The sequence below is a fragment of the Ranitomeya imitator genome, chromosome 3 (assembly GCF_032444005.1).
Source record: "Ranitomeya imitator isolate aRanImi1 chromosome 3, aRanImi1.pri, whole genome shotgun sequence".
Taxonomy (NCBI): Eukaryota; Metazoa; Chordata; class Amphibia; order Anura; family Dendrobatidae; genus Ranitomeya; species Ranitomeya imitator.
The window spans coordinates 64,711,383-64,738,246 of NC_091284.1; the positions used below are offsets into that span (position 1 = coordinate 64,711,383).

The 26,864-nt window shown below is 40.3% G+C and overlaps 1 protein-coding gene across 6 annotated transcripts in view; it reads right to left on the reverse strand.

The window, feature by feature from the left end:
* Positions 1-2,703: 2,703 nt before the first annotated feature.
* ROBO1 (roundabout guidance receptor 1) overlaps positions 2,704-26,864 on the reverse strand; it is a 1,753,811-nt gene continuing 1,729,650 nt past the window's right edge. For 4 of the 6 annotated variants that reach the window (XM_069760963.1, XM_069760965.1, XM_069760969.1 and 1 more), the window contains 5 exons: positions 22,962-23,365; positions 20,165-20,308; positions 5,847-6,143; positions 5,268-5,461; positions 2,859-3,708 (listed from right to left, as the gene is read on the reverse strand). In XM_069760963.1, the coding sequence (XP_069617064.1) occupies positions 3,694-3,708; positions 5,268-5,461; positions 5,847-6,143; positions 20,165-20,308; positions 22,962-23,365 (1,054 nt within the window). In that variant the 3' untranslated portion in view covers positions 2,859-3,693. Of the gene's footprint in view, positions 3,709-5,267; positions 5,462-5,846; positions 6,144-20,164; positions 20,309-22,961; positions 23,366-26,864 lie in introns of all 6 variants that reach the window. The other 2 variants (XM_069760966.1, XM_069760968.1) reach the window with 2 other exon arrangements.

Here is a 26,864-nt window from a genome sequence, read left to right on the forward strand (position 1 = left end):
CAGTGGGACACGTCTGGCACTGCAGGATCTGAGTCCATGGTGGCGTAGTGTGTTACTTATGGTAGGCCTTGTTACATTGGTCCCAGCTCTCTGCAGTATATTCACTAGGTCCCCCCGCGTGGTTCTGGGATTTTTGCTCACCGTTCTTGTGATCATTCTGACCCCACGGGGTGCGATTTTGTGTGGAGCCCCAGATCGAGGGAGATTATCAGTGGTCTTGTATGTCTTCTATTTTCTAATTATTGCTCCCACTGTTGATTTCTTCACTCCAAGCTGGTTGGCTATTGCAGATTCAGTCTTCCCAGCCTGGTGCAGGGCTACAATTTTGTTTCTGGTGTCCTTTGACAGCTCTTTGGTCTTCACCATAGTGGAGTTTGGAGTCAGACTGTTTAAGGGTGTGCACAGGTGTCTTTTTACACTGATAACAAGTTTAAACAGGTGCCATTACTACAGGTAATGAGTGGAGGAAAGAGGAGACTCTTAAAGAAGAAGTTACAGGTCTGTGAGAGCCAGAAATCTTGATTGTTTGTTTCTGACCAAATACTTATTTTCCACCATAATATGCAAATAAAATGTTAAAAAAACAGACAATGTGATTTTCTGGATTTTTTTTTCTCAGTTTGGCTCACATAGTTGAGGTCTACCTATGATGTAAATTACAGACGCCTCTCATCTTTTTAAGTGGTGGAACTTGCACTATTGCTGACTGACTAAATACTTTTTTGCCCCACTGTATATAAGAACTAATATTCCAGTTATATGAAAAATGATATTATTTTCATAATTATCGTTAAATCTGGTCAAGGGCCTTGACGTTTATATTCTGGAATTTCACATAACCTTCTACAACATATATGTATATGTTATTTTTGCCGATAAAAAAAGAAAATACCCAGAAATAGGCTCTGCTTACGCTGCCATTTTTTCAAACATAGCATTAATATGTATAATGGATCTTCTTTCAAATGTATCCCAAACTCCACTGATCTTTAATGGGGTGTATCAGGTGTTGCCGTGTTTTTGACAGTAGGAATAGCATAGTCTACTGAGCAATTCTCGCCTGAAAAAATACTGTGACCCCAGTGAGAAATGTTTTGTGCCCAATTACGGTACTTAATTGTGTAAAAATGCTCAAATTCTCATGCGTTTCAGGAGCACATACTCTCCTCTGCCTACTTGTTTCCTGCTTGATGGAGGGTAGTGTGTTACTGAATGCTTGATAGTCCAGACAAGCGGCATCACTGTACTGTTCGCTCAAACTTGAGGCTCTCCAATACTGTGTGGCGTATTAGACGCCAAATACGGATTTCTCCTGCAATGTTCGGAGAGATTTTTTTTCCAGATCCAAAGTTTGGTTCTCCATTGTTTTCAATGGGGTTTGGGTTCTGGTTCAAATTCAGGTGCAGTCGATGCCCAATTAAATATTGGACTAGAGTTCGGGTCATGTACCAGAACCCGATTTTACACAAGTTCATTCATCCCTATTTGTAAGCTCTGCACGTCTTGCCTAGGAAATCTGCCACCACTAATAGACCGCAAAAGTGGCCATCAATCTATGCAACAAGCAGTATGCAATACAGTTAAAGGGATCAAGTCAACTTTGGAAAGTGACATTTACCTGCAGATGTAAGGTTATTCTGCAGGTAAATAGTGTTACAATGCTGTCTGACTGTGTCGCTAAAAATGAGATGAGTGGCAAGTGGCCACTGAAAGTACACACTGGTAGTTTAAATGACCGCCGGCTCTACAGCGCATCTGTTGTCAATCAAGCGGCCGGCTGATTCTTACAGCCATTGCTCACAGTATACTGAGCGGTGCTGTAAGCGGTGGCTGTAGATGCTGCATTCAAGCCCCCAGATAGCCACACTTTCATTAAGTCGGCCGAGCGGATCTGAAACGTGATTTACTTGTAGATTAACTGCAGGTAAATAGTGTTTTCCGAGGTGACAGGTTCTCATTAAAATCCCCATTGTTTTTGAGGATGGGGAGGATTTTAGATAAAAGGAAAATTGTTTGTTTTACAATTGTACTGATTTATGAAAACCCCTTTAACATTGAAAGCTAACATAATTAAAGAGTATGTTAACTTTTTCTTATATGTAATTATATTTTTCTTTTATCTTTCTGATTAAAAACCAAAAATTATTAGTGAGCAAAGTCATTGAAGATTTTATTTATCATTTCCGTTTTTTTTTTTTTTTTTGTTTTTTTTTCTGTGTTGCATAATGTTAACTGAAATCGAGCACAAAATAAAATATTGATTACTCCACTATAGCTGTTGTATTACTGATATTCAACTCCCTTACTGATTTAGAATTTATAAGCTAAAATACAGTGTATTAAGTGCCCCATATGGTACAAATATGCATTAGTAAATGTGCAAAAAGAATACTAGGGAAAAAAAAGGATTTTCCTTTGCCAGTAATGATAGAAAAAATGAGACAGCTTATCGTTTGAGACAAGAGATAAACCCAAGATATGTTTCATCCTGTTAACGTCGAAAACGGCCTAACAATAAAGTCAGCTTAAACAAAATCGCATTAAAAATAATAATAATAATGATTTTTTTCAACAGTTTTCAAAAAGACAAAAAAAGGTTAATAGTTGCAATGGTTTAAAAATAAGGTTTAGTGATTGTGCTTTTAAAACCAACAAAACAGTGCATTACAAAATAATCATATCAAACCAAATCTCCTGAAGTGGCACTTATTGTTCTTTTTTCTTTTTTTTTTTCTTGACTTTGTATTGACTCCGTAAAGACGTGTCAATCAATTAATAACCAAATAGCGCTAGCAGTTTCTTACTAGGTGTTTATTACAAATGTTACATTTTTTGTTTTGTTTTTTTTGGGTTTTTTTCCTACAAATGTTGTTGAATGGAAAAATAAATGATTTTCTGTAAGATTTCATTTTCATGTATCCCAAGACCACCAGGTATTCAGCTGGCTTGACTTCCACGTAATCAATAGGATGTAATACCAAAGATACTTTTAATGATGGACATGGGGGGAGACGAGTACCACAGGAACGTATGAAAAAAGTACATATTTACAATGAAATCACCTCCATATTGTTTTTTATACCTAGGTTTATGAAGGTCAATACTGCTGGACAGTAATTTCAGGACTACAATGAAAACATCCTTGGTTAAATGCATTTTCAAATGACGCAACCCAATGCTCAGCCAAGAAAATGGTTGACGTTTGTGAATGGATTTTCATTGTCTGAGTGGTTGTTTAAAACTATGGATGGACATTGGTGCTTTGGTGGTTCACAAGCAACGCTCCGCGCCACTTCATCATTGGGCTTGATAGTCAACAGACGTGAGCGGTTTGGTAGGCAACAAGCTTTAGATTCCAGTCTTGGCACCTTCTGCTGTCTGTTTTTTGAAAGCAGCGTTCTTGGCACCAATACCCCCGAGACGCTATAACTTGCCATGTTGGCCAAGCTGTAAGAAGGTGCCAGGGGTAAGTGCTGCTTTTTGGGGTAGAGGTAAATGTCAAGGTGGTCTTGTACAAAGAGAGTGTAAACAAATGAAGCAAAAATGTGTTCAGCTGTTATCTTGGGTATAAAATGAAGGAACATGTATAATCTGATTGCACTGAACAGCATCTCTGGCATAACGTCATTCATCTTGAGGCATCTTGAAGGATTTACTATCTGATAGCATTTCCATCATCTCCATCTTTTTCCTTCAACTTTCCGTTTCCTGAAAAACAAAAATTACACGAACAGTTTGAATATATAATTCTTTCCATGCAATGTTCTCTATCAATTTCCCAAGAGTCATTTTAATGCCCGTGCAAAAAATACAACATATTTCAATTCCCATGGATATTCAATTCATTTTTGTAATGAAGCAAAAATGATAAGATCTCAGTTTGCATGGTATGATTTATTAAGTTAAGCTGCGGTTTCTGTTATGCCTACAATTAAGAACAGTGGGAGAAACATTTAAGAGCAGGAAATTAAATTGCACAAGTCTTAAGACGTTATTTCAAAAAGACTTTAGCTGTTTTTCGTGTTGTGTTCACTGTGGCAGAAAACGAAGATGTGATGTGAAATCGCTGTAACGGTCTTAATCACAGATAATCTATTATGTAAGCTAAACCAGACAGGCTGATAAAAGACGAGAAGGGAATCCGCTTTGGATCAGTTTTCATCTCTACTTAATATAAAAAATAAGTTGATAGTCATCTACTGACAATCATTTTGTCCTTTGAAAATATAATGGATGCAAAGGAATATATTTGGGGTCATGTATAGTGCAAAAATTCCTAATTTAATTATTCCATTTTTCATAAATCTGCAACTTTGCGTCTACATATTTACGTGATCATATAGTTGTCATTAGTAGAGATGACCGGATCCAATGAGATACAAATGCGCCAAATTAAGCAGATTTTACCAGGAAATTTTATGAACAGAAAATTAATTTTCCACAAACTGAAAGTCTCTGGGGTCTGGAGAGATACGACCTACTGTGAAGAGGCCCATTGTGTAGATTTATCAAAAATGGTGGCCATCATTTTTCTAGACCATGAAGGATCATAAAAAGGTTAAAAAATAAATAAAATCCTTATTCTCACCCTACCACTCACCCATCTGGTTTTCATGCACTTGCACAGAACCCTCTACGGCCTCATTAGAGCTTGGCCTCGTGTTTGAGGCACAGTATTTCAGAGGTCATCAGAAGCCATGATAAGGGGTAAATGGGTGATGGTAAGGAGTGGAAAGGCTGGAAAGGTGAGCAGTGAGGTGACTGTAAGTATTTTTTCATTTTTAACATCTTAACATTTATTATGCTCATGAGTCTAGACAGTCCCCAGAGCTTAATAAATGACATTCAATTCACGGAGAATACCTTTTCTGTAATTTGAATTTCTCAGGATAATCCGTGCAAAATGATGAATTAGAATTTTGCCTGATCCGTTCATCTTTACTCAGTTTGTTAAAAAACAAGACAATGGACAACATCTTTAACTTCTATATAATTAAACAATGAAGAGCTTGATGTATAACTTCAGCAAGAAGCCAGTGTCTTCTTGGATCAAATTTTGCATTTTTTTTAATAACTCAGAAACAAACATTTGGAACTCATGAAAGTAAGGAGAATTATTTTTGGGAATTCTAATATATAGGTGTTTTTGTATATTTTTAATATACACATTAAAACTCCACTTGAAAGGAATAGTTATTTTGACAAGGAAAAAGCAGTAAATGAGATTTCATTGTGCAAATTAAAATTTACAATACATTTTTATCTACCTCAATTTCATCTTCATCAAAGGTTCTTTCATAAGTCCCTAGCAACTGCATCTCTGCTGCATTCCTACGACCTGCTGCTTGATCTGTTCTCCATCTTCCACCAGATCCTCTTGAAGACATCGAACTGGAGGAGCTAGGATCTCGAGGGGTATTTGATATAGGAAATGTTGGCTTACAATAAGGTAAGATGTCCTCTGCACAAAAACATTAAATAATTCAGGAGAAATGTCAAGATTGACGACTTTGTACAATTAAGGACAATACAATTATAAGCTGCTCCTCTCACAACTAGATTACATTTCTAAATGATCTAAGGCAACATAAAAATGAACAATTCAACCTGATTAGTTGCTCTGAACAGTATCTTTTAAAAATATCTCACCCCACTACCATCAACTCACCACTACCACCACATTATATTACGATACGATACACTTTATTGATCCCGTGGGAAATTATGGTATCACAGCAGCACAACTTAAATCATAAAAATCATAAAGGAATTACATAGTTGCAGTATTAGCAGTAGATAACTCCAAAGAATAAATGGGTAAACACAAAATACAATGGATACAGTACCTTGAGTTTTTGTTGGCGTCCCATCTCTCTTTACTTGTTTCATTCTTTTCATCTTCCCGTCTAATTGATCCACAGATTCCCTCCTCTCTCCTGAGTTTGTCCTGACTTCTGCATGCTGTCTGCTGTCAGCTCCATCTCTTCCTCTGTAGTTGACCCCTCTTCGCTCTGCTAGTCTATCTAATCTTTGCTCGGCAGTTGTATACTTTAGCGGCATGCCAGAACGCATGTCTAGTTGTGCTTTAGATGGTCCAGTTGGGGATTTGATTGCTGGAGGTGGCAATGGCGGAGGTGGTAAATCTGCATAAAAATAATTGGAATACTTAGAATTAGTAAGCTATAAATTCTATTATTTGTATTTCTATTATTTTTTTCTGATTTAAAGGGAAATTTTCACCTTATTAATGCGGTCCAAACCACAGGTAGCAGGAATTATAGCCCGACTGCACACTACAGTCAGATATATTTTTCCATGAAACGCCCTGACATTTCTGAGAGGTAATACTTTAAAGATCTGGCTGAGACTATAGCTAGAGAAAAGACTGGTTCAACTCCAACTATGGCTGTCTTTTCCCAACATGGCTGCGGTTAATGGCAAGACTCTCCGACAGACCTGTCAATCACCTCTAGCAGTGCTGGAAGAAGCGGTAATAAATTAGTCTTAGCTCTTGCTATGGTTGTATTATCCTTGTGGTATTGTGCAGCCAGCCTTGGGGATTCATGCGCCCTGTGGTTTGGGCAGCATTAGTAAGGTGACTGGATTCCTTTAAAAGGAACCTGACAGTCTCTCCATGCCCTCTAACCCACCAGCATCATCGCCAGCATTCTGATTCTCGCACATGTTCACAACTTTCTTGACTACATGTCATTGCGCTTCTGATGCCGGATGTACGCTTCCGAGCTTCAGAGGCAAACTGCGCATGTTCGGGAACAAAGAAGATGGCTGAAATCCACTGAAGAGCCAAAGATCATCAGCTATAACAGATCTTCTTTGCTTCTGGAGATTCGCAGTGTGACTCTGAAGCTGGGCAGCGTACACCTGGCTTCAGAGGCGCAACGACATATAAGCAAGAAAGTTGTGTTCATGTCTGAGATTCACAGAGAGCTAGCGATCACACCGGCTCTTGCAAATCATTTTATCACGCCTACAGAGGCGTCATAACTTGCTAAGTGGGACGAATAGTTCGGGGAAACCTACACCCTATCAACTAGTTAAAAGGAAACTTGCATATAAATTAAATACTGTAAAAAGGCTGACTCTTTTTTCACAATTTTTGAGAGTGTTTTAATTTTTTGTGCCATAGGGTGTAATTTAATAAAGGCTATAGTTTTTTTCTATTTGGTTTCTACCTAATCGGACCCCGCCCATAATATATATTTTTCCGGTTGTTTACTGGACCTGTCAGGCTCTTTCCCTTTAAAGCCATTGACTCCAGCTCGGTTGCAATGCTAAAGTAGAAAATCCATGCTCTTGCTCATCTCTGATAAGGCAGCATTTAGTCCACTAAAGGTCAATTTAGATTGCATTCGGTAAAACATTTGTTTAGCCAAAAACTATTTCTCTTGTCCTTGCCATGCACGCTCTTCCTGGGTGCATTACTTGGAGTGCCTGACTATCACAAGTATGTGATGAGTCAATTTAGGTAAAAACTTTCTAAAATTTTTTAATCAATAGTGCCTAAAATTATACTGAAATAAACCACAAAACATTAAGAGAACCAAAAATAAAAAAGCACAGTAGCTCATTTTCACTGCACTGCAATAACCAAGTCTATGATATTCAAATGATCATTAGTGTGAATAAAAGCTAAATAAGCTCCCGACAGCAGCTTCTAATTTGACATAAATTTGCTATTTATACCTACATTACTGGGCTACTAATTGAAATGCTGACATTAGAAGGGAGCAGGAGTCTATTTTGGCAATATGCTGAATAAGACCCAATTTATACTGTTCGCATTGATCAAATTTACTGCTTAAAAGCTGCATACATCATGACAGCCTCTTTTTACTTTTAATTTTTTGTTACAAATATACTATTTTTTTAATTGTTTTTATACATGCAGGTGAGTAGGTTTACACTGATAGAAACAGAAAAAGTAATACTTATACATACACTGTACATATATGTGTATATATAGTATACAAATATAAGTTTTGCCGTGCAATTTTAACCCCTTCATGACCCAGCCAATTTTGACCTTAAAGACCTTGCCGTTTTTTGCAATTCTGACCAGTGTCCCTTTATGAGGTAATAACTCAGGAACGCTTCAACGGATCCTAGCGGTTCTGAGACTGTTTTTTCATGACATATTGGGCTTCATGTTAGTGGTAAATTTAGGTCAATAAATTCTGCGTTTATTTGTGATAAAAATGGAAATTTGGCGAAAATTTTGAAAATTTCGCAATTTTCACATTTTGAATTTTTATTCTGTTAAACCAGAGAGTTATTTGACACAAAATAGTTAATAAATAACATTTCCCACATGTATACTTTACATCAGCACAATTTTGGAAACAAAATTTTTTTTTGCTAGGAAGTTATAAGGGTTAAAATTTGACCAGCGATTTCTCATTTTTACAACGTAATTTACAAAACCATTTTTTTTAGGGACCACCTCACATTTGAAGTCAGTTTGAGGGGTCTATATGGCTGAAAATACCCAAAAGTGACACCATTCTAAAAACTGCACCCCTCAAGGTACTCAAAACCACATTCAAGAAGTTTATTAACCCTTCAGGTGCTTCACAGCAGCAGAAGCAACATGGAAGGAAAAAATGAACATTTAACTTTTTAGTCACAAAAATTATCTTTTAGCAACAATTTTTTTATTTTCCCAATGGTAAAAGGAGAAACTGAACCACGAAAGTTGTTGTCCAATTTGTCCTGAGTACGCTGATACCTCATATGTGGGGGTAAACCACTGTTTGGGCGCACGGCAGGGCTTGGAAGGGAAGGAGCGCCATTTGACTTTTTGAATGGAAAATTATCTCCATCGTTAGCGGACACCATGTCGTGCTTGGAGAGCCCCTGTGTGCCTAAACATTGGCGCTCCCCCACAAGTGACCCCATTTTGGAAACTAGACCCCCCAAGGAACTTATCTAGATGCCCAGTGAGCACTTTAAACCCTCAGGTGCTTCACAAATTGATCTGTAAAAATGAAAAAGTCCTTTTTTTTCACAAAAAAATTATTTTCGCCTCAATTTTTTCATTTTCACATGGGCAATAGGATAAAATGGATCATAAAATTTGTTGGGCAATTTCTCCCGAGTACGCAGATACCTCATATGTGGGTGTAAACCACTGTTTGGGCACTCGGCAGGGCTCGGAAGGGAAGGCGCGCCATTTGACTTTTTGAATGGAAAATTAGCTCCAATTGTTAGCGGACACCATGTCGCGTTTGGAGAGCCCCTGTGTGCCTAAACATTGGAGCTCCCCCACAAGTGACCCCATTTTGGAAACTAGACCCCCCAAGGAACTTATCTAGATGCATATTGAGCACTTTAAACCCCCAGGTGCTTCACAGAAGTTTATAACGCAGAGCCATGAAAATAAAAAATAATTTTTCTTTCCTCAAAAATGATTTTTTAGCCTGGAATTTCCTATTTTGCCAAGGGTAATAGGAGAAATTGGACCCCAAATGTTGTTGTCCAGTTTGTCCTGAGTACGCTGATACCCCATATGTGGGGGTAAACCACTGTTTGGGCGCACGGCAGGGCTCGGAAGGGAAGGCACGCCATTTGGCTTTTTAAATTAAAAATTAGCTCCAATCATTAGCGGACACCATGTCACGTTTGGAGAGCCCCTGTATGCCTAAACATTGGAGTTCCCCCAGAAATGACCCCATTTTGGAAACTAGACCCCCAAAGGAACTAATCAAGATGTGTGGTGAGGACTTTGAATCCCCAAGTGCTTCACAGAAGTTTATAACGCAGAGCCATGAAAAAAAAAAAAAAAAATTATTTTCTCAAAAATGATCTTTTAGCCTGCAATTTTATTTTTATTTTCCCAAGGGTAACAGGAGAAATTTGACCCCAAAAGTTGTTGTCCAGTTTCTCCTGAGTACGCTGATACCCCATATGTGGGGGTAAACCACTGTTTGGGCACATGCCGGGGCTTGGAATTGAAGTAGTGACATTTTGAAATGCAGACTTTGATGGAATGCTCTGTGGGCGTCACGTTGCGTTTGCAGAGCCCCTGATGTGGCTTAACAGTAGAAACCCCCCACAAGTGACCCCATTTTGGAAACTAGACCCTGAAAGGAACTTATCTAGATGTGTGGTGAGCACTTTGAACCCCCAAGTGCTTCACAGAAGTTTATAATGCAGAGCCGTGAAAATAATAAATACCTTTTCTTTCCTCAAAAATAATTATTTAGCCCAGAATTTTTTATTTTCCCAAGGGTTACAGGAGAAATTGGACCCCAAAAGTTGTTGTCCAGTTTCTCCTGAGGAAGCTGATACTCCATGTGTGGGGGTAAACCACTGTTTGGGCACACGTCGGGGCTCAGAAGGGAAGTAGTGACTTTTTAAATGCAGACTTTGATGGAATGGTCTGCGGGCGTCACGTTGCGTTTGCAGAACCCCTGGTGTGCCTAAACAGTAGAAACCCCCCACAAGTGACCCCATTTTAGAAACTAGACCCCCCAAGGAACTTATCTAGATAGGTGGTGAGCACTTTGAACCCCCAAGTGCTTCACAGACATTTACAACGCAGAGCCGTGAAAATAAAAAATCATTTTTCTTTCCTCAAAAATGATGTTTTAGCAAGCAATTTTTTATTTTCACAAGGGTAACAGGAGAAATTGGACCCCGGTAATTGTGGCGCAGTTTATCCTGAGTATGCTGGTACCCCATATGTGGGGGTAAACCACTGTTTTGGGCACACGTCGGGGCTCGGAATTGAGGGAGCACCATTTGACTTTTTGAATACGAGATTGGCTGGAATCAATGGTGGCGCCATGTTGCATTTGGAGACCCCTGATGTGCCTAAACAGTGGTTACCCCTCAATTCTACCTCCTACACTAACCCCCCCACACCCCTAACCCTAATCCCAACTGTAGCCATAACCCTAATCACACCCCTAACCACAACCCTAACCCCAACACACCCCTAACCCTAACCACAACCCTAATTCCAACCCTAACCCTAAGGCTATGTGCCCACGTTGCGGATTCGTGTGAGATTTTTCAGCATCATTTTTGAAAAATCCGCGAGTAAAAGGCACTGCGTTTTACCTGCAGATTTATCGCGGATTTCCAATGTTTTTTTTGCGGATTTCACCTGCGGATTCCTATTGAGGAACAGGTGTAAAACGCTGCGGAATCCGCACAAAGAATTGACATGCTACGGAAAATACAACGCAGCGTTTCCGCGCGGTATTTTCCGCACCATGGGCACAGCAGATTTGGTTTTCCATATGTTTACATGGTACTGTAAACCTGATGGAACACTGCTGCGAATCCGCAGCGGCCAATCCGCTGCGGATCCGCAGCCAAATCCGCACCGTGTGCACATAGCCTAATTCTAAAGGTATGTGCACACGCTGCGGAAAACGCTGCGGATCCGCAGCAGTTTCCCATGAGTTTACAGTTCAATGTAAACCTATGGAAAACAAAAATCGCTGTACACCTGCTGCGGAAAAACTGCACGGAAACGCAGCGGTTTACATTCCGCAGCATGTCACTTCTTTGTGCGGATTCCGCAGCGGTTTTACAACTGCTCAAATAGAAAATCGCAGTTGTAAAACCGCAGTGAAATGCGCAGAAAAAACGCGGTAAATCCGCCATAAATCCGCAGCGGTTTAGCACTGCGGATTTATCAAATCCGCAGCGGAAAAATCCGCAGAGGAACAGAATACGTGTGCACATACCGAAACCCTAACCCTAGCCCTAACCCTACCCCTAGCCCTACCCCTAACCCTACCCCTAACCCTACCCCTAACCCTACCCCTAACCCTACCCCTAACCCTAACCCTACCCCTAACCCTAACCCTATTCTAACATTAGTGGAAAAAAATTCTTTATTTTTTTATTGTCCCTACCTATGGGGGTGACAAAGGGGGGGGGGTCATTTATTTTTTTTATTTTGATCACTGAGATATAATCTATCTCAGTGATCAAAATGCACTTTGGAACGAATCTGCCGGCCGACAGATTCGGCGGGCGCACTGCGCATGCGCCCGCCATTTTGGAAGATGGTGGCGCCCAGGGAGAAGACGGACGGACCCCGGCAGGATCGGTAAGTATGATGGGGTGGGGGGGAGCACGGGGGGGGGGGAATTGGAGCATGGGGGGGTGGATCGGAGCGCGGGAGGGGTGGAACGGAGCACGGGGGGGTGGAACGGAGCACGGGGGGGCTGGAACGGAGCACGGGGGGTGGAGCGGAGCACGGGGGGGTGGATCGGAGTGCAGGGGGGTGATTGGAGCACGGGGGGGTGATTGGAGCACGGGGGGAGTGGACAAGAGCACGGGGGGAGCGGACAGGAGGACGGAGGGGAGCCGGAGCAGTGTACCGGACAGATCGGGGGGCTGGGGGGGCGATCGGTGGGGTGGGGGCACATTAGTGTTTCCAGCCATGGCCGATGATATTGCAGCATCGGCCATGGCTGGATTGTAATATTTCACCAGTTATAATAGGTGAAATATTACAAATCGCTCTGATTGGCAGTTTCACTTTCAACAGCCAATCAGAGCGATCGTAGCCACGGGGGGGTGAAGCCCCCTGGGCTAAACTACCACTCCCCCTGTCCCTGCAGATTGGGTGAAATGTGAGTTAACCCTTTCACCCGATCTGCAGGGACGCGATCTTTCCATGACGCCACATAGGCGTCATGGGTCGGATTGGCACCGACTTTCATGACGCCTACGTGGCGTCATGGGTCGGGAAGGGGTTAAGGTGACTCCAAATGTAATTTCTATTAATATCAATCAATTTTTTCCTTATATTTAAAAATATACTTTTTCCTTAACTGAGCTAATCTTACTAAGCCTTCCCCTTGTAATATCATTAGGATACCAGTAAAATCTCCAACATCGTAGCCCTACTGACAGTTATGACCCGGTGAGGAGCCATATGGTCAAAGTATACAGTCGTGTCTCTGTTAAATGATGTCTAATCTCAGATATAGACCTCTGAACGTAGATTCCGGGTAAAGTACTGATAATACCGGTCAACCATTCATTCCAAAATTACTTGCGCTCCTCATGCTGGGCACTTTGTCATTTTTTTTTGTCCATCAAGTGTCTAAGACTTTCAGAAGGGGAAAAGAAAAAAAAAACATAAATACTGCTTATGTAGCCATTGATAAGGATCTATAATATTAAGCTTTCATATGATAATGGAAAATGATGCCCCTCTTTGAAAAATTGCTGACTGGTAATGAAATTCCTAATCAGATTGTTGTTGCTAAGAGGCAACCGGCGAGGCGAGATGCAGGAGACGGCGCTTCCCCTTCAGCAAATTTACTAAGGCTGACAAGATGACAAAAAATAGGAAAACGTACCGAACATAAATTTCCAGGAGAGCTGCCTCATTGCTCTTATTTCGAAGGGGAGAAGAGGCAGAAGTGTGGAGGTTTAATAAAAACTAGGTGCGCCACCTAAGGCATTTTCATTAAGGGCTTTCTTCCTCAAACATTAGCCTACTGTTTGCATTTCCTCCAATGCCCTCTCGAGAATACAAGAATTACCTTTTCAGCCAAGGTCGATTTTGTGTGTGAAGGCATAAAGAAAGACGATTAGGGACTACGAGTATATTTGCACAAAATTTGCTTGAAACAACACTTTAGATTTAAGTTTTGATATCATTTGGTCAATGGAAATGTTGACCTAAATTATACATGATGGATCAGACCATAAATGAATGGATCCTGAATTACGCATGCCGAATCAGGCCATGAATAAATGGATCCTGAAATATTCACGCCGGATTCAAACATGAATAAAGGGATCCTGAAATATACACGCCGGATCGGACCATGAATAAATGGATCCTGAATTATACACGCCGGATCTAAACATGAATGAAGGGATCCTGAATTATCCATGCCATATCGGACCACAAATAAAGGGATCTTGAATTATACCGGGGGGGGGGGGATCGGACCACGAATAAATGGATCCTGAAATATACACGCCTTGTCAGACCATAAATAAAGGGATCCAGAATTATACCCGCCAGATCCAAACATGAATAAATGGATCTTCTTGAATTATACATGCTGAATCGGACCACAAATAAACGGATCCTGAATTATACATTTCGGATCAGGCCATGAACAAATGGATCCTGATTTATACACGGCGAAAAACCGAGCATGAATACATGGATCCTGAAATATACATGCCATATTGGATCATAAATAAAGGGCTCCTGAAATATACATGCCGTGTCGAACCATAACTAAATGGATCCCGAATTATACATGCTGGATTGAACCATATATAAAGGGATCCAGAATTTGATATGTCGGATCAGCCACAAATAAATGGATCCTGAATTATACATGCCAGATCAGACCATAAATAAAGTGTTCCTGAATTATACATGCCAGGTCGGACCACAAATAAAGCGATCCTGAATAATACATCGCAGATAGGACCATAAATAAAGGGATCCTAAATTATAGATGCTGGATCGGACCATAAATAAAGGGATCTTTATTATTCACATGCAGCAGAGATGAAAAGGCAGAGCTGAGTGTGACCAGACAGGGATGCATTTGATCCACCAAATTGCAGAGCAGTAGGCTACAGTAAGCAGATTATCTCCAGTAATACATTTTTCAATAAACTCGTGGCATTTTTTAGCATTTTTTTGAAATGTCATGTGCACAACTATTTCCATTCAAATGTGCCATTTCATCTGTTTGACTTTATATATTGCATCAGAGGGATTGTACTGCAGCTGTAGATCAGCAAACTAATTTGGCAGAAAAAAATAAGTGATGCTTCAATAAACAGGTACAAATATTAAAAATGAACATATTTATATAATTGCAAAAAACATTTGTGCATCATGTGAAGTCATGATCTCGTAAAGGGTTAGATCAGACAATGCAGTTGACCACATGGGAGGAACTTTGCATTCTTATAGTGACCAATTGCTGCACAATTTTGAAACAAACTTGAGCGGTGATTGACCTCTGCAGATGGGAGTTTTGTTGCTGCAGCCAGCCACATTGTCTGATCTCACCCTCGTTGTTTGGGCTTGTAATGGAAAATTAAAAAATTAAAGTATTCCACAACAGGAAGTAACATAACATCGCAGTGGCATTTATATAAATAAATTAGAAAAATCAAAAAAGTTAAAGCAGCACAGAAAATAGCAAATAGGGTGCAAAGCCCCCGAGGTAAGCAACAATCCCTATACAGAGATTCAAAAATGGAGGCAGTACACCGTTCAAAGTGAAAAAAATAGAAGAGCTTCTGTTTAATAGACTATCACGGATTTCCGTCCTTGGATCTGCAGCAGCTGTTTTTCTGAGCTCATATAGTGTTGTGGTAACACAACCACACCAGGTGAGTACATTCCTCGACTCCTATCTCTATTACTGCATGATGGATAAGACCCTATATTGCGCTATTGTTTTCCAGTGTTTCCTTGCCAGTTTTAAATATGGCACATGGTAAGTGAGGGGCATTAGTGCCAGAGACAGTCAATGTAAATCTCAGTTTATTAGTAACAGATTGAAAACAAGTTTTGTGTCCTCTGTCATGTATGACTGTACTCTCTACACTCCGTCTACTTGATATTCTAGACAGAAAAAGAGGGGGAAAGATGAAAGAGCATAGGTCAACGGCGTTTGTTAATAGTCTGTAACCATGGACAAATATAGGTATATATGGGAGCTGTAGACACAAAATGGTAGGATATATTGTGACCCAGAGGTTTCTATAATGTGACTTCTATTTTTTTTTTTTTAGGTACTTTTACAATGGCCAAAAGCGGGTTTGCTACATATGCTCATTAACATGACAGGCAGCTGCCGAGACCAATCAGCGACGCAGGATTTTCGGGACAGAAAGACGGAAGTACCCCTTAGAAAATTAAATATATAGATCTTGGCGCTCGTAGACACTTGAAAATGAATGTGTTTTATTTACATGTGTAATCCACAATACATAACATTTTGGTCAAATCCTTGACCTTCACCAGATGAACAGATCGCTTTTCTCCAGTGGTAACACTCTATTCTCAGAGCACATGGTTTCATTTTCTTCACCTTTGTTGTGTATCTTATGAAGGTCAAGAATCTGACCGAAAGGTTATGCATTGAATTGTAGATTACACATGTAAATAAACACATTCATTTGCTACAAGTGCCAAGATCTTTTATATTGTTTTTACATTGGATGGGACTCTACTTGAGCACCGGTCCATAAGAGGAGTGGCATGCTTCTGTTACCTATTCAATATTAGCACATTCAAACTTTTATTATAGCAAATACTTGGTAATTTTTCCAAGACATACAGGAGGCTCCCAAAAAGGGGGTAGACCTCCAAGATTTCCCGAGGAGTCTGCAAGACCCGAGTCTCTTGGGCCTTGCTAAAACTGCCTGAAACTTCTATGAAATCAAATTACTTGGAAAGGTTTCTTGGTCCCCGGCCTCTTTGGAAGTGGGAACCAAGGCATTGAGAGGGCACTGAATGGATGTTGAGGTTATGTGATCGTTAGTGATAGCTGCACTGTGACCACTAAGGTGCTGATCTCCCAGATGCTAACTGGCTGAAGTTAACCTGAAAAATATCATGATTATATGAGCTGTGCATCCTGAGCATAGAAGGAATTGCCACTGTCCCAAAAAGTGAAAGAGGTATTCGCATGTTGGTAGTTATTCCCAAATGCTGGGACTTCCATCGGTGCAGGAAACCAGGGCTCTCAAGAGCCCTGTGTGAATGGAGCGGTGTTGTATTTTGTGCCCTACCACTTTATTGATTCCTATGGGAGTGCCAAAGAGTAGCCAAGATCCACGTTCGGTTATCCACGGGGTCCCATTCAGAATAAATGAAGGACAGTGTGCATCGTGATGAACCACCACTCCATTCACACAAGGCTCTCTAGAGCCAGAGTTCTCTGGATTTATGGGGGTCTCAGTGGTCAGAGATAATTTATAAACTTGAAAATACCCCTTTAAGTTTAAGTACATGTTTCAAGGGATATACCATATATTTGCTCCAGCTTAGAAAAGGAAATATTTCCAAATAATTGCTTTTAGATCTCTGAATCAATAGAAGTGATATTTAGTGTCAGCAACTAAAGTGTATTGATTGCCAATAAGAGCCCGTCTGAAAATACTGTGGCTCACAGCAGCCGTCCATCATTAGTAAAATTAAAATAATTCATCATTATGTGATCTATAGATAGATTTTATATAATATATGCATTTAAAAGCTGGCGTCTATACTAGATGATGGACTAAATGCTCTGGGATAGATATAAGCATAATCCACCGACAATTCTCATAATTGTCCCATTGTGCATTTTTCTAGAGAATATCTTGAACGGTGTGAATAATAGAATAAATAAGATGGCCTAATGGCTTCTACTTTCTACTGCAGCCTAAAACAAAGAGATTTATAGATAAAGAATAGCAGTAATAATGCTACACCAATAAGAATCTTGTCCCCTTTTCTGTGTAATATTACTTCTTGGTTTCCTTCTGAACTCTGGTACCTTGATATTTGCAATTCAAATAATCACATTGCCTTGCAGTATTTTATCATCTTTACTAACATATGGTCACTTTTAAGAATCAGAGAACTTGCACATGTAGGGCAGAAAGCAGAAATATGTAAATTGCAATGCAATATCATGCAATATGCTTTACTTATTCACCAGGAGCCATAACAAGTGAGTTTAAAGGGGTTATCCAAATACATGGGTTTGTGGCTAAAAATAATGTTTGCAATTTTTTTTTTAACTAAAACCCCAATTGCAATGTTTGGCTTTTACATGCTCTATTTTTTCCTGCATATTCAACATTAGTGTGATCTGTGGTTATCAATCAGTTACTTGGAGCTCAGAAAAAGATGGATACAAGAGTAAAGGCTCACTCACATGAACCTATAACAAGGCCGAGTGCTATCCGATGTTTTTTTGGATAGCACTCGGGCCAATGTTATACTATGGTGCAGTGCGGTTCTGCAATTTCTTTTTCATGCTGAATCGGCACTTGGCATGCTGCAATTGGCTCCGATTTTCAGATCACGTGTACCCATATACATCTATAATTGTGTGTGAGTTCAGTCCGACATCTGGAAACAATGAAGAAGATGGAGAAATTAAGTTCTCCATCTTCTCATCACCTGTGATATAATTCTCTTATGCGAGAGAATCAGGGCACAGTAAGCTAAAACTCGGATCAAGCTATGACCTAGCAAAGCATCATTAGCATAATCGGCCCAATTGAGAGAATCGACGGCCGTCTGACCCTGGTCTTGCAAACTCTTCTGCCAGACTTCAGAGCACCAAACAGGCCGGCTTACAAGTTCACAGTTAGCTCACTTTGCAGCCAGCGATATAGAGACTATAAAATGTTTAATGAAACCGAACAACTTAAATTATTTTTACCCCCAAAGACCTATATTTAAGTAAAAACAATGCTCTCAAAGGTGGACAGTCCCTTTAAGAAAAATCTTACAAGCGATTTGCTTTTAATTGCAACCCTACAGTTAAAGCAAAGGATCCTGAGCAACCGGCAAAGAACAAATCCACTATTGTCATTTTAATAACGTTTTGTCTTGTTTTGTTTTTTTCAAAAAACTTGGTGTTCCTGGTTGGTGAAAGAGTTAATAGTAAATTTTCTGGAGATTCATAGTAATAAAGGTGTTCATTTTTCTGTATATTCTTTAGTGGTGGAAGATAAAAAGATGTTGATAGTAAATTGTATTTGTTTCTGGGTATCTCAACAACAAGATGGCTCTCCAAAAAATATGGTCCATCTGCAATTACCCAATCCAATATGAAGGTGTGCTTGTTTGGAGATTCCCTCATAACTAAGACTTGTATGTATTGGCAACACAAATGGTCGATGGTCACTTCATACAAGTTCAATGTGAGTGTGCGAGTGAAAAGTAATAAGGAAATTAGGACCAGGCTAATATCGGTCAGTGGGGTTTCCAGTAGAAATGAGCAAAACGATTCTCACTACCCCGGTACAGCATCCATTTTGGTGATAAGCGAAATCCTCCCAACCAGGCATTGGAATGCCAGAATCCTGCTCGTCTTTTGCAAGTACTCAGCTACCAAAATGACATGATGTTCTGCGAGGTCAATAGGTATATATCATGTCATTATGTACACTGTCCCATGACATCATGACTTCATGGAGGTCTAAGAGTCACAAGAGGTGGCTAGGATTTAGTAATTTGAGTAGCAGCCGAGGAAGTTTGCCACGCACTGGTCCGGCTGCCACAGAAGATACACTTGGACCAGGATAGTGCATATCTTTATGCTCATCTCTAGTTTCCAATGCTCCATCACTCATAGATATGGATAAGTATTAATGCTAAACGACCCCTTTAATGTCCTGTTCTACATTGGTAGAATCCAAAGGAGGAATTTTGTAGTTTTGTAGATTTCTGTACTTATTTTATGGAAATACTGAAAGTTAACATTATTCATAAAAAAAAAGTCAATGTCTGTGTTGAGAAACTCTATAGGGGCCGATTTATCACAGCTTTTACGCCACAAGCATGAAATAAAAGCTTAGACAAGTTGTAACATTTTTGCACAACAAAGAGTTGCATGACAATTTTGTGATGTCTTCCAGCCACTTTGGACAGGGACCCTCTTCATTAAATTCATCAAGTGTGCCGGCATTTTCTATGCTAGTAATGCTACTTCAGTCCCCGGCCAGAGTAGCATTTTCGTCGGAGCGCACGCCACTTAAAAGAGTAGCCAAATTCAGTGGGCCTCTTAATGAATTACATGCAGTGTACTCTGTGATGACTGGCGCAGCTCGATCGTGCGCTATACCAGTCTTGACTAATCGGCCATATGTGTTTTTCACGGTGTCTTCTAGTAGAAGAACAAATAAGGTATCACAATTCTTTTACCATATCACTAAAAGTAAAAAAAATGAACCATTACACTTTTTCGTCTCAAGAGAATAATGCTACAAAGTGGTGCCATATAATAGCAGCTTAAAATGATTCATTAACATAAAAAGTTCTAAAAGACATTAAAAATAAATTAAATCTAAAAAAAGCAAGAAACTTAGAAAAAAAAGGAGAAAGACTACATTCATGCCATATGCATTCAAATGACAGAGCTGTAATAAAAGCCTAATTGTGTTGTATTTAAATGAGTCTCACCATCTGTGTAGACATCTTTCCGTAGATGTCCTTGCTGGTGTTTCTGTTTTTTGGCTGGGCGGCTTTTCTGCATGACGGCAGTGCTCATGTTACTATCCGTTGACACCGGGCTTGTAGGTCTGGGGCAGTGAAAATGTCTTCGGCCTGACAAATGAGAACAGTCAATTTATTACTCTATAATTAGGACTCATTTCTATATGTGATGTTTTATACCCGTTACTGGTAGTGCATTCCATAAAAGGTTTAGTAAAGTTAATCTATTAGCAAGCTTAACCCACCTTAATACCTTTATATTTGCTGTGCATTGCATTAATCCAGAGAAATTCACAATGTTATCACTATGCAAATGAGGTGTTAGGTGCTGTGTCCAACCCAGAGCACCTAATGAAAATTAGGTCATTTACATCCTTAGTGCCAATGTCAAGCACTGGGCAGGAAATCCTGAGACATTTCAAATCGACTTGCACCTGCGGGTCTACGTTATGGATGGCCGGCACATGCACACTAGTGCACTGGGTCTAATGCCCTCGGAAGGGCACTTTACAATGCAGGCGCAAGGACCGCAGCGACGTGAGCAGAAGCAAGTTTCCCTGCCCTACCTGACATCATCTAGCAACGCTAACAAAGGAAATGACCTAGGAAGGCAGACTTTTGCTAGGTGCTTTGTCCTACCCATTTAATTTGCATATTAATATTGTTGATTTTTCCAGAATAATGTAATGGACAGTAAATTGAAAGATAAATACATTGATACTTTCCTGTGACCTATATGAACATATCAAAACTTAAGTGGTTTAAACTTGCTGACAGATTCCCTTGTGTTGTCACCATTGGAAAATACCTGTTTGTTGTAAGATTCCCTCATGAATTAGCCAACCAGGTTTCGCCGTTTAGTAAAATCTGGAAAAAAGTGGCTTAATTCTCCTGCAGGGCCAACACTGGGGACATGGCACATTCCACAGTTTTTCTGAAGCCTGAATGTATATGTAAGTGAGGCTCTATGACTGCTCTCCACTCTGACTGATACAGAATCCCTCTAAGACATTCATTTCCTCTATCGAGTCAAGTTGTCAGGAAATAGGGCAGATTATTATTTATTGTAAGTATATTTATACTGTAACTCATTACTGATCATTCTAAGGCCAAACTCACATATTCATGAAACGCAGATTGTTCGTGCATCAGAAGACTTAGCCTAACCATTGGGTCCATTAACGAAACTCAACTAATGTATGGGCTTTTAAGAAGCAGTTGTCACAGGTCGGGAGACCCATTGGTCAAAGTGGGTCTTCCGAGGCGACATTGGTCCATGTTTCCTGGATGTGTGAAATTGGCCATACCATGACTAATTTTTTTAATGCAACAGCGAGGTTCTTCTTTTTGGACAACCGCTACACTGATGCCTATGCTCTTTGCCAGTCAATGCACTTAAAGCAGATATCCGGTGACAACAAGTAATCATCTACGAACAGGATAAGTGATAACTTATTGGTCAGTGGGGGTCTGCCTGTTGGGAGTCACACTAATTGGCAGAATGGGGCACTTCTACCCATGTTAGAATGGAGCAGCAGTGCGCATGCTCGACTGCTACTCTATTCATTACTTACATGGTTGCCGAGGCTTTTTCCAACAGTCCAATAAAGAATAAACGGAGTGAGTCCATCTTGCCATTCCATCTTGTTTTAAAAAAAATCCCCGTTCTGCTGATCAGTAAAGGTCCATGAGGTCAGACCACCACTGATCAGTAATTTATCACCACACAACCGAGATAACTTGCTGAAATCTCTGATCTATAAGTCCAGCAGTGGCTGATGGCTATCTCTACATGCCCACCAATACAAAGAAAATTGTCACTCATTGGCTAGGGCCTCCCACTGGACTCCTAAGTCCACTCTGAGCAGAGATGGTGGTCAATAAATTTCACCTTATACTTAATATTTTCCCTATAAAACTATATATCTAGCTGCTCAATCCATCCAGCTCCATAACATATTGTCCGCAGATAAACCACTATGTACAGTGTTAAAAGTTTACTTTTATATCTGAGTATGTGACAGCGCGTACAAAGTACAGCATTATCATAATAATATCATATGGGGCACATTATAATGAAGATCCAGGGGGTACGGTAGCAACTATAAAAGTAAACCAAAAATGGCTAAGAAAGCGGCAATACTGAACGCCCACATAAGGATAAGTGCACAGATAAGACTAAATACACAGTAAGCACTTAAAAGCTGAGATGATGAAAAGCCTGCCACTTACTGAATCTTATGTGTATGTTTTTGACATTAATAAGTACATTTCCTATCATAGCTGCCAGGTATATGTTTGAAGTGCAGTGCAGCTTTGTGTATTGGGTAAATTGGTCACTTTTGAAATTATGTAAATTTATTGAGTGGAGCAGCATAAAAACAGGTAAAACCATATAAAAAACACAAATACTACAGTTTAGTTGATTTGGTGTTTTTAGTTATTGATAATTCTAAAATGTTTGTGCCATTTTACATGTAACTGTTTAGGTCCTTGGTGGTCATTACTATGTTTTGGGGGAATTAAAAAAAATCATTTTTATAATCCAAATGTAAAATATATTGTGTAAACTAAATAAACCAAACAGTAAACATGTAAAACAAATAAAAATAGCAAAGCAAGTTCCACCTTGACATTTTTCAATCACCCTCTAAAACTTAAACAAGCAAAAACAAGTGTGCAAAACTTTAGACAAATGTGCAAAAACAGAAGACATCAAGAAGAGGACAAATATTTTTTAAGGAAGTAGACATAAGTTTATCACCTGCTGCTTCCTGCATTTGGTGTCTTGCTACTTTCAGTCCTGCATATTCTGCAGCGGCTGCAACAGCCTGTGCAAAATCGGCATCAGTGAAAAAAGAGCCGTCCGAAGAGCTGACGCTCGATCTCCCGCTAGAGACATTGTCCTCCTCAGAGGCAGAACCCCATCCATTGATCATCGAGCCAGTGACAGAACTTTCTAAGTCTCCAACGCTAGAGGCGGGAGTCTGCCCTAAGCCGCGTAATAGAAGTCTGCGGCTTTGCATCTTTGTCACTTCCACATCCATTTCATCCCCTTCTTCTTCTGGAACATCTGTATCCATATCAGACACTATTGGTCCAGAAATGTATCCATACGTGTGAGGTGGCGATATAGGTCTTGGTGGAGGAGGACTTATTTGATGTCGTCTGTGGATTAAACAAAGTTAATTTAATGTCCTATTCTCCCTTATGTTGTAGTATTAGACAATATTAAAGGGATTTTCCAAACTCAAGAGAAATGTCTACAAATCTTGACAGAATGTAATAGAACATCTAGAGAAGTGGATGAGAAGATGGTTGACACATGTCAGCAAATATGGAAATCTTATACTTGGGGTCAGATGACCAGCTACTAGTGCTGGAAATATACATTTCAAAAGTCCAGCATAATCATAGTGACATAGTAACCTAGTAACATAGTTAGTAAGGCCGAAAAAAGACATTTGTCCATCCAGTTCAGCCTATATTCCATCATAATAAATCCCCAGATCTACGTCCTTCTACAGAACCTAATAATTGTATGATACAATATTGTTCTGCTCCAGGAAGACATCCAGGCCTCTCTTGAACCCCTCGACTGAGTTCGCCATCACCACCTCCTCAGGCAAGCAATTCCAGATTCTCACTGCCCTAACAGTAAAGAATCCTCTTCTATGTTGGTGGAAAAACCTTCTCTCCTCCAGATGCAAAGAATGCCCCCTTGTGCCCATCACCTTCCTTGGTATAAACAGATCCTCAGCGAGATATTTGTATTGCCCCCTTATATACTTATACATGGTTATTAGATCGCCCCTCAGTCGTCTTTTTTCTAGACTAAATAATCCTAATTTCGCTAATCTATCTGGGTATTGTAGTTCTCCCATCCCCTTTATTAATTTTGTTGCCCTCCTTTGTACTCTCTCTAGTTCCATTATATCCTTCCTGAGCACCGGTGCCCAAAACTGGATATCAATACAACCTCCAAATAAATATAGCTAATCAAATCCCCCATATGTGTATTATAGAGAAAATAGAGGAAAAAAACCAAAATAACGTATCTTTAAAATTAAATATCTAACCAACAACACTCAATAGAAAATGCTCAGTGCCAAAATCTTCGTTGCGGTACCTTTTCAGATAACTATGAATTTAAAGTGCCTAGTGCAAATAGGTGCATTTGTAAAGGTCCTTGCTCATATATAAACTATATCATGTTACCACAACAAATATTTTGGCACTGAGCATTTTCTACTGAGTGTTGTTGGTTAGATATTTAAGATGGATTAGGTGTTTTTTGACATTTATTATTATTATATATGTCCAATTGTTACAATTCCTGGTCTCTGGATGACCCTCAATAATTTTGGGGATATTCCCTTGTTTTAATTTTTAATATTTATATGTGAAATAAATTATTAAATTTTAAAGATACGTTATTTTGTTTTTTTTTCCTCTATTTTCTCTATAATACACATATGGGGGATTTGATTAGCTAGTGCTGGAAATAGATGGGAGTTACACACAAATCAATAATCTGGAGACACAAGGAGTGACCATAGAAAAACATCACATTTTCCAGCCAGTACAGACAAAATGTTTTCAGAATTTTTATTTAAAGGGAATATGTCACATTAAGCACGTCCTAGCACATTGATTAACAGCCATTACTGCAGTGTATTAGTGCTCAGCTGTCAGTCAATGTGCCAGGTAGTGCTTAATGCCGCCACTCACTGTTATGACCTGGTGGTTAGGAGCACCCGACCTGATAGTTAAACTCATACAGGACGAGCTCTGGGATGTGGGAGCTCTGCTGACCGCAAGCCCTAATCCTATCACACACACTAAAAATAGCCGTGGAGCGCTCCTGACGCTCCCTAGGCGCCTCGTCACAGCCTCAGAGCTAGCTAGCCCTAGAGATAGAAAATAAAGCCTACCTTGCCTCAGAGAAATTCCCCAAAGGAATAGGCAGCCCCCCACATATAATGACTGTGAGAAAAGATGAAAGTCACAAACGCAGAAATGAAATAGGTTTCAGCAAAGAGAGGCCAGACTTACTAAATAGACAGAGGATAGGAAAGGAATCTTTGCGGTCAGCACAAAAACCTACAAAAGACCACGCAGAGTGTGCAAAAAAGACCTCCGCACCGGCTCACGGTGCGGGGGGGGGGGCACTCTGCATCTCAGAGCTTCCAGCTAGCAAGACAAAATCAGGATAACCAGCTGGTCAAAGAAACAATGAGCAAAAATAACAATAAGGAACTTAGCTTCTGCAGGAGAAGACAGGTCACCAGGCAGATCCAGGAGCGAACTGAACCAATGCTAAAACATTGACAGCTGGCATGGAGTAACGATCTGAGTAGAGTTAAATAGAGAAGCCAACCAAAGGATAAACCACGTCACCTGTGTAAGGAACCTCAGAAGCAGCAGCTTCACTCATAGCCACCAGAGGGAGCCCATAGACAGAACTCGCCGAAGTACCATTCACGACCACAGGAGGGAGTTCGACAACAGAATTCACAACAGTACCCCCCCCTTGAGGAGGGGTCACCGAACCCTCACCAGAGCCCCCAGGCCGATCAGGATGAGCCAAATGAAAGGTACGAACAAGATCGGCAGCATGAACATCAGAGGCAAAAACCCAGGAATTATCTTCTTGACCATAACCCTTCCACTTGACCAGGTACTGGAGTTTCCGTCTCAAAACACGAGAATCCAAAATCTTCTCCACCACATACTCCAACTCCCCCTCGACCAACACCGGGGCAGGAGGATCAACGGAGGGAACCATAGGCGCCATGTATCTCCGCAACAACGACCTATGGAAAACATTATAGATGGCAAAAGAAGCTGGAAGGTCCAAACGAAAAGACACAGGATTAAGAACCTCAGAAATCTTATATGGTCCAATGAAACGAGGCTTAGACTTAGGAGAGGAAACCTTCATAGGAACGTGACGAGATGACAACCAAACCAAATCCCCAACACGAAGTCGGGGACCAACACAACGCCGGCTGTTATGAAAGGCAATTCAGTATCACAATGGACAAGGAGGTCAGAGCACACACAGTGATCTGACAATAACCCAAAATAACAGAACAAGCTCTGAGACGTGGGAACTCTGCAGACCGCAATCCCTGATCCTCTCCAAACACAACTAGAGGCAGCCGTGGATTGCGCCTAACGCTCCCTATGCAACTCGGCACAGCCTGAGAAACTAACTAGCCTGAAGATAGAAAAATAAACCTACCTTGCCTCAGACAAATACCCCAAAGGAAAAGGCAGCCCCCCACATATAATGACTGTGAGTAAGATGAAAAGACAAACGTAGGGATGAAATAGATTCAGCAAAGTGAGGCCCGATAATCTAGACAGAACGAGGATAGGAAAGATAACTTTGCGGTCTACACAAAACCCTAAAGAAAACCACGCAAAGGGGGCAAAAAGACCCTCCGTACCGAACTAACGGCACGGAGGTACACCCTTTGCGTCCCAGAGCTTCCAGCAAAACAAATAGACAAGCTGGACAGAAAAAACAGCAACAAATAGCAAAGAAGCACTTAGCTATGCAGAGCAGCAGGCCACAGGAATGATCCAGAGAAACACAAGTCCAACACTGGAACATTGACAGGAAGCATGAATCAAAGCATTAGGTGGGGTTAAGTAGAGA